Here is an 8,448-nt window from a genome sequence, read left to right as displayed (position 1 = left end):
TAAGATACCCTGAAATTTGTAGACCTCTAGCTCATCTCCTTCCTCGTACACGGACGACGGACGGACGGACACGAGAGCGGTTGCATAAGCCCGCTTTAATGCTTTTTCGCTGAGCGATTAGCGAAGCCCATTACTCTACTGACCGGAAAAGTTGCACTCTGTTTGTCTGTTTGTCTGTCTGTCCGCACGATAACTCGAGAAAGAATTAAGAGAACGATCTGGGAATTTCAGGGTCGTTTTCTGTCATGAAAAGTCAGATCGAGTTCGAAGATGAGCATTCTAGCTCAAAAATTGACTTTTTTAAAAATCAAATACCTCAGGCTTCAAAATAATTTTTTTCAAATATTTTTTATAGACCCCTTAGGGGTAACTCGTGGAAGTAGACCCCTGGCGACGAAAATTTCGTCCGTTTTGCTCTATCTTGTACCGTTTTGGCGCTATGGGGCATTTATTGGCGAAAACAACGTAAAAAAGGCTTCATGTCACAGGATTGTAAGGAGAGTTATACTTAAACCACACATTAGGGGTCGTACCACACCCTCTTTTGGGCTGAAGGGTCCCTAGATTATCTAGTGTTACTAAAATCTGGGCGGTGTAGCTCAAACGGTTTCGGAGATATCGGCATTTGAAGATCACATTTTTGCTGCTTTTATGATGTTTTCTTACTAAAAATTGTCCAAAAAAACGGAAAACATAGTATGGGCAGCTTAAACTGGTGCCAATCTTAATGTACACATGTCGCCTGCAATATGTATCGCGCCCAGCGAAATTGGTGTGTACCACCTAAAAACCTTCCCTTGTAAGAGGTAACTCGTCAAAGTAGAGCCCTACGGGCGAAATTTTCGTCCGTTTGGCTCTATCTTGTACCGTTTAGGTGCTAGGGGGCATTTCGTGGCAAAAATGAGGTGAAAATGATCAAATGGTCGATTAAATCGTTAAAAAAAACTTCATTTCGAAAAATTGTATATACACTCCTACTACCCCGTCTTGGGTGTCAGCGCCGCAGGCCTAGCTATATGTGCGCCAGGCGCGTCGCAGCGTAACAGTGTTTCGTGAGATATCGCGAAGCCTGTTATGCGAGACGTGGTCTGGCGTACATACAGCTAGTTTAAAAATGTCATTTTGGGGACCTGTGGTTTTCGATTTTAAAAAAATCCAATATTCGAGCTAGAATGCTCTTTTTCCAACTCGATCTGTCTTTTTATGACACAAAACGACCCTGAAAATCCCAGATCGCTAGCTCAATTCGTTCTCGAGTTATCGTGCGGACAGACAAACACACACACAGACACACAGACAGACAGATAGACGCGAAACTTTTTGATCATCACTGGAGTAATAGGCTTCGCTAATCGCTCAGCCAATTAAGAACATATTCAATCCAATAAAGCATTCCGGTAAAGCTGAAATGCAGAAGAATACGGGGAAGAAGAAAACGGAAGTCACCATGTTAAAGCATAGCGATTACCGTTTTCTACTTCCCCGCATTCTTCTGCATTTCAGCTTTACCGGAACGCTTTATTTCGCGGTACCGTTTTATACAGAAGGAGTCCGAAGATCGGGCAGTCCGAATGTTGCCAGCGGTACAGTCCGAAACCACATCCCGGACTTGCCGAAATTAGCACAGAAAAACAATAAAATAAGCAAGATTTCGGTGCATTCCGAAACGCGCTGCCCGGGCGCCTTTCGGACTAGTTTGTGCCCGGGATTGCCCGAAATATGTGCAGCTCCGCTTCACACCACCGGCAACTCGGTTCAGCAGGGAGCGGGCATAGCTTGGCCTGCCGGCGGCGTTTGACAAGGGAACCTTTTCAGGTGTAAATCTCCGATTTCGTTGGTACTCAGAAAATTAAAAGGTTATTATAATAGAATTCGGATGGCACTTGAAATTTTTCCTAAACTTAACATTTACTAGGGGTTTTCTTAAGCCTGACACTGTTTTTTGCTCCCAGTATCCCTCTACCGCTTTAACGGTTCAAAATAGAGCAAAACGGACAAAATTTTGGCCCTAAGGGCACTACTTTCACGAGTTACTCTTAGGCTAGAACACTGCTTTACATTTTTCAAGAAAATATTTTTTTCTAACACCTTACTCCTACCTTATATAGGGAAAAACTAAATGTCAGATGTGCCATCCGGTTTCTACATAAATAACCTTTAAATTTTCCAAGTTTCAACGAAATCGGAGATTTACACCTGAAAAGGTTCCCTTGTGAGACGGGCCTTCGGCCCGTGCCCTCTGACTTTTCCCGGTGTAATATAGCTTTTTTCGGAAAACGGGCCCATGTACGCATCTTTTAAAGTGTACATACAACTATTAGTATACATGCCATGTACACATCTTTTAATGTGTACATGCTTATGTACACATTTATAAATGTGTACATGGGCATGTACACATTAATTAAAGCATACATGCCATGCACAGTTAAAGTCTTACGAAGCAAAATGCCAAATGCTTCTTACCTACGAAGGATTTGCTCCCTACGAAGCGTCCGAATCCTTCGTATTACAAAGGATTTTGCATTTTTCTTCGTAAGACTTTAACAGTGTGTACACTTTCTTTAATGTGTACTATGTACACATTTGAGTTGACAGAGACCTTTGCTGTCTACTTCGTTATCAAAACTCAACAGACGAAGTATTCTTTTCATGCGCTGAGCAGCTTTGGCCGTGTGTGCCGCAGTTTGTAGAATACGTGCAAGTTATGCCAAATCCCTTCTAAGTTATTGATATATCTTATGGATCCAATAAGACACCTATGAAAAGATCTATAAGACTTGACCCAGATGAAGTTAAATATACCTTCAGGCATACTCTGAAATGACTCCAAACGTGTTCGCAATGATTTCGCTATAATTACTAATAGAAAGGAAGCAGCTTGTGAAGTACAACAAAACAACGAAATAAATGTTGTTGTTTTTTAGCATGGGAGTGTACACATTTTATTAATGATGTGCCACCATAAAATAAGCCCACTTTTCTGCTTAGAAGAAAATTTTGAACCGATGGCATACTTTTCAGACAAAAGTTACTCCTATGAAAAAAAAATCTGTTTTGGTTATTTTGGTACGAAAAATTCCCTTTTGTCAGTAAACAGTGAAAGCGAAATGGACGACATTTTATCCCAGAGGATTCTTCGTCCACCTTTGGAGACCACCGATTTCTTTCTTAAAATAGTATATTTTTTTAAGCTACTTTTGTGAGAGAAACTCCCTCTAGCTCCTAAACGGTGAGTGATAGAGCCAAACGGACGAAATTTTTGGTTTAAAGCAGGGGTCGCAAACTCGCGGGTCCCGAGCCAAGCGCGGCTCGCCTAGCCCGGAGAGCCGCGCACCTCTTGCGTTCGGGTGGACCCGAGGTCGCCGAGAGCCGCGCTCGGGTGGCTCGGAGCTGAGCTGGACCCAGCCGTCGTCGTCTGTCGCTGGACACACGCCGCTCGCTCGCTGGCCCAGAGTGTGTGTCTGTCTTTGTCGCACTCATTGAGGTGCCATTGGGAGTGACAAAGACAGACACACTGGCCGACGACCGAGCGCACAGCGAAGCTAGCCGGCGGTGACAGCAGTGCGGCCGGGCACGGGTCAGTCGCTGAGGCACCTGAGGCACCACTACATCTATCTCTCTCACTCTTTTTGCCGAAGAGCTCGCAATGCGTGTGGCCTATGCAGGCGAGGCTCGGCGGATAGCTCGAGTTTGCGACCCCTGGTTTAAAGGGCTCCACCCGAGGCAAAGTAATAGTTTGAATGTTGTCTGGAACCTTGTCGATGTTGACGGTTAATTCGTAGATAAAAGGCAGTTAAACGGCAGCTCATCGACAGACAATTAACCGTTTGTCTGCAACGGATCAAGAAGAAGAAAAGAAGAAGTTTGTGTCACGAACATGGCGGCCGGCCCATAAGAATACATGGGCTGGCCGCCATGTTCGTGACACAAACTTCTTCTTTTCTTCTTCTTGATCCGTTGCAGACAGACGCTTAATCGGCAGTCTATCAGCCAAACCGTAGTTAAATGGCAGACAATTCTCTCTGTCAAACGGCTGACAACACTGAAAAACAGTAGGTAGGTTTACAGGAAAATTTTCCGGTACGCAAGTTGTCAAATTACAATTTGTAATCGTAAAAATACTGCAGTATGTATCGACTTCATATCCCTTCGCGAGTAAAAAATGTGCTGTCGTAAATTTACAACTTAAATTATAATTCGAGTTTACAGAAAAAAAAAATTACAACGATATTTTTCACAGTGAAACGGCGGACAAACCACAGCCAAACCGCAGTCCTCAGCCCATTCTCCGCCCAGTTCGACTGCCGTTTGTCTGAGGATCGACTTACGCTCTCAGACAATCTTCAGTCCTCTGTACGAAATGAAAACAATCGACTCGGCCGGGCAGCCGCCGGCCCGGCCCGGTACCGAATCCCGGCCCCCGGAATGGGAGTCGGAGTGCTTGCTCCCTTGGCCAGAGAGAGCTCGCTGGGAGAGGAGCTCGGCGGAGGCACGAGCTGGAGCAGGATGGCGGCGGCCAAACCAAGATGGCGTTGCAGCTATTTTAATTAATATAAAGCAGTATCTGTATTATATTGTTTCGACCAGCTTGAAATAATAAGTCTATCGGAAGCATCATAGCGTGCAAAATCTAATTCTGTACTTCTTACCAATCGATGCTTTTCTAATACAACGATTTCAATGGATCAAGATGACCCTACGCACGAGAGCGTTCCGCACAGTTTTGCGAAGATAACCCCATCTGGCTCTGTAGTGAGCTGTCTCCACCGGGCTCCTCTCCCAGCGAACTCTCTCCAGCCAAGGGAGGAAGCACTCCGACTCCCATTCCGGGGGGCCGGGGTTCGGTACCGTGCCGGGCCGGCGGCTGCCCGGCCGAGTCGATTGTTTTCATTTTCATCCCGTACAGAGGACTGAAGATTGTCTGAGAGCGTAAAGTCGATTCTCAGACCAACGGCAATCAATTCTCAGTCAAACTGGACTGAGGATGGGCTGAGGATAGACTGCGGTTTGGCTGTGGTTTGTCCGCCGTTTGACAGAGAGAATTGTCTGCCGTTTGATTACGGTTTTGCTACCGATAGACTGCCGTTTGTCTGCCGATGAGCTGCCGTTTAACTGCCTTTTCTCTACGAATTAACCGTCGCCATCGACAAGGTTACAGACAACATTCAGACTATAACTTTGCCTCGGGCAAGACATAATGCGTAAAAGGTTGACGTATGCATTTCATATTTGACTAATATAGCTGCTTGGTTTCAACATTTTGTTTAAGAAATATAAAAGTCTAGAACGTGCTATGCCAGCCCGAGGCCATGCCGTGTCGACAGAAGATGATAGTCGGCTCACTCGGACTGTCGTCGGGCTGTCCGGTTCCCACCGGACTTATTTCGGTCTGTCTGCGGGCAGTACGGTTGCGACCGAACTCCTTTCGGACTACCTAGCTACCTCGGGCTTAAATCGGGCAGTCCTCGGTCGGACTCCTAGCGGACTGCCCTGGAATACATCCGGGCCTGTCCGAAGGCAATCGGACAGACTTTGTAACTGCCCAGGAGAAGTTTCCGTACAATTTCATTTCATAAGGGCGATGTGGTTTTTCTTTTGCGTATTATACTGTACACCTAAACTAGGTATTACAAATAGTGCAATACCTAGAGTAGGACAATATGCTCTAAGATGGTAGTTTTGCTTGAAAAGGCCTGTTTAATACCGGCTTAATACCGCGTGAAACACGTAATAAACTGTACACAAAAATTCTGAGTGAAAGACTGTCGGTTCTACGTGTGCATGGCCACGTACTCGCCATCTCCTGCATACATCATCATGCACTCACTGCCTCCTGCAAATGTAGGTATTCAGGAGATAACACATAAATGTTCACATTTTTGGTTTTCTGGAGTACGAGGAACTAGATCTTATTAAAATGCTTCAACATTCTGTACAATCTTTAAATAAAATCGTCTGCAATCGCGCTTAATGTGTTTGTATAATTTGAATGTGTTATTTTGCAAATGTTCGCGCTCACTTATAGACACGTTTCATTGTGGACGAATTTATGCGCAAAAATGCATGATTTCGTTTAAAGGAATGCATTAAAAAGTTCAAAGTAGCGCATAAACGCAACTAACGCAAAAAATGATTGCTTAAATCCACGGTGGCTTTCACTTGCGTAAGACACTACACCTAAACTAGGTATTACGCGCCAAGGTGAGGGCGAGCTTGGTCGCGATGAGCGCCTGCTAGTCGGCCGCTAGGCAGCCCATCTGACACTAGCCCCCACGCCCATGCCAGCCCGGCCCGGCGCGGCCAGCCCTGGCCTACGGCCGCCGCGCGGCCAGGCCACCCGTCTCACCTTCGCGCTCGTTGTGTTGCAGTTCCTCGCAAGTACCAGCCGGGCGTGCTGCACAGCCGCAGACTGGGCACCGCGCTGGCTGCCCTGGTGAGCCTCCTGGGTGCGCTCGTGACAGCCGTGGCCGTCTGGCTGCTGCTCTGGGCGCCGCACCTGCCGTCCAGGGACGTGCCCGTCTACAGCGGCCCACCCGTGAGTAACTAGTAGAAGTAGTGGAGACACTCGGTGGGAGCACGTGCACACTAAATGGGGAGGGACAATTTCTGTACGCAGGCTGGATGTGGCCTTGTGGAAGAGATAGACAAATTTGTATCAGATAGCTAACGTAGGTACCAAAATTGTCCCTAGGCCTACCCATTTAGAGAGTGACGCATGGGACTCTCACCCACACACCGCGTAATGAAGATGATATCACTCAGCGTCGCACCAGCAAGGGGTACACTGTAATTTGAAGTGTGATATTTTTCACACATTTTCGTGTGATAGAACGCCCCGTGTGATTCCCACGATTTATCACTCCTGTCGAAGGGGTCAGTTTTTATCGCAAATTTTATGTGATGGCTATTGCAAAATAATGCTATGATTCTGGATTTCCAACAGAACGGTGTGAATGCACATCGCACAAAACTTTGATACATATAAGTATCGCTCAAATGAGTGATGGTCATCACAAATATAAGCAATGACTTTAATGTTGTACTTTTCCTGCGATGATCATCACAACATCGTGCAATATTTCTCTAACACAGAAAACGTGTAGTCGGTATCACACTCTGATTTACAGTGTATATTTCTAGATGTATTCTGCACCTAACCTACAACGTGATGGCCGATAGGTCTTGGTTGTTTAGGCGGTTCCCTAAGGGAACAAAAAGGGTCAGTTTTAGCCTCATAAACCCGACTTTGACCCCTTCTGGCCGCTACAAGTGCTGCCGATCGGCCCACTGTAAAAGATGTTCGGATTTTTACCATACAACTGTGTGGGAAAAATCCCGTACGCGTCTGGGACGCGAAATTTCCCACACATGTGTGGGATTTTTCCCATACATGCTATTGGTGTGTCGGAAGAGTACAACACGTATGTGAAAAATCCCACACTCTTGTGGCAAAATGCCTAAGCGTGTTCAGGACAGGTTTTTTCCTAGACAGTATGGGAATTTTTCTATTTTTACCTAAGAAATTTTCTTCAACATGTTGGTTAGTTTACATTTTCACGCTCTCTGTCGCTTCTTATAGAGTCCCACCCTGCGGGCGTCCAGGGCCAGGGGCGTCCACCAATCGTTTTCTCACACAGCCCGGGCTAGAGTTGCTTGAGGACTCATGCAGGAAGTACGTCCGTCATTCACCGATACCGAGTCACCCTCAGCGAGCTCTCATAGCGCCTGGTAGATAGGCAACATCTTGTGTGCAGTGCATGGGTGTACTGCGGGGCGGCCTGCCCTGAGTCTCGCAGGCGCCGAGCTCCCGTGATTTGCCGGATTTGCCAAATGAATCAGAGAAAAGCGGACGTACTTTCTGGACGCTTAGTCGTGGATAGGGGGGTCAGAGGCACGGGTTGAAAGTTGGCTATGTACAGAAACCTTCTGGGTTTTCTTCTGGAGGGGGGAGGATGGAAGTCCAACATTACCACTTTTGCCTGTTGGCGCCTAATGCTGACGAAGGGGAGGGGGGAGGGGTAGGGCATCAGTCGGCGCCCGACCTGATCGACCTGACCGACCTGAACCCCGACCCCCGACCCCGAGCGAAGTCAGTCAGTCTGTCTGCTATCGTAGGTCCAGCGTGCAGCGTGGCCGGTGTGCTGCCACCGTTGATACAGCCATGTTTTACTGCAAGTTTTGCGTTTTTAACTCATTGACAATCAAGAACCATCTTGCTCATCTTAAATATCATAGCAGCAGCCTGCAAAAGAATATACCATGTGGCTTTAATCGTTGCATAGAGTCATTTCCAAATAAGATTGGATTTCGAGTCCATTTGATTAGGAAGCACAACTTTAGAGCCAAGGCAGGTGCCCACCCACAGCAGACTGCAGTTAATGAAAATGCTTCCTACAAGTGCACTGTTGAAAGTTGTGGTGAGAAGTTTTACGCAACAGATCTGCT

General features: G+C 46.6%; 1 protein-coding gene across 7 annotated transcripts in view; it reads left to right on the top strand.

Moving 5' to 3' along the window:
- LOC113209737 (uncharacterized) overlaps positions 1 to 8,448 on the top strand; it is an 87,853-nt gene that overhangs the window by 40,892 nt on the left and 38,513 nt on the right. For all 7 annotated transcript variants that reach the window (XM_052267689.1, XM_052267690.1, XM_052267688.1 and 4 more), the window contains one exon: positions 6,372 to 6,538. In XM_052267689.1, coding sequence (XP_052123649.1) covers positions 6,372 to 6,538 — 167 coding nt within the window. The remainder of the gene's footprint in view (positions 1 to 6,371; positions 6,539 to 8,448) is intronic.

Source organism: Frankliniella occidentalis, unplaced genomic scaffold (genome assembly GCF_000697945.3).
Source record: "Frankliniella occidentalis isolate FOCC.00 unplaced genomic scaffold, Focc_3.1 Scaffold57, whole genome shotgun sequence".
NCBI lineage: Eukaryota > Metazoa > Arthropoda > Insecta > Thysanoptera > Thripidae > Frankliniella > Frankliniella occidentalis.
This window is presented reverse-complemented; position numbering and strand designations above follow the sequence as displayed.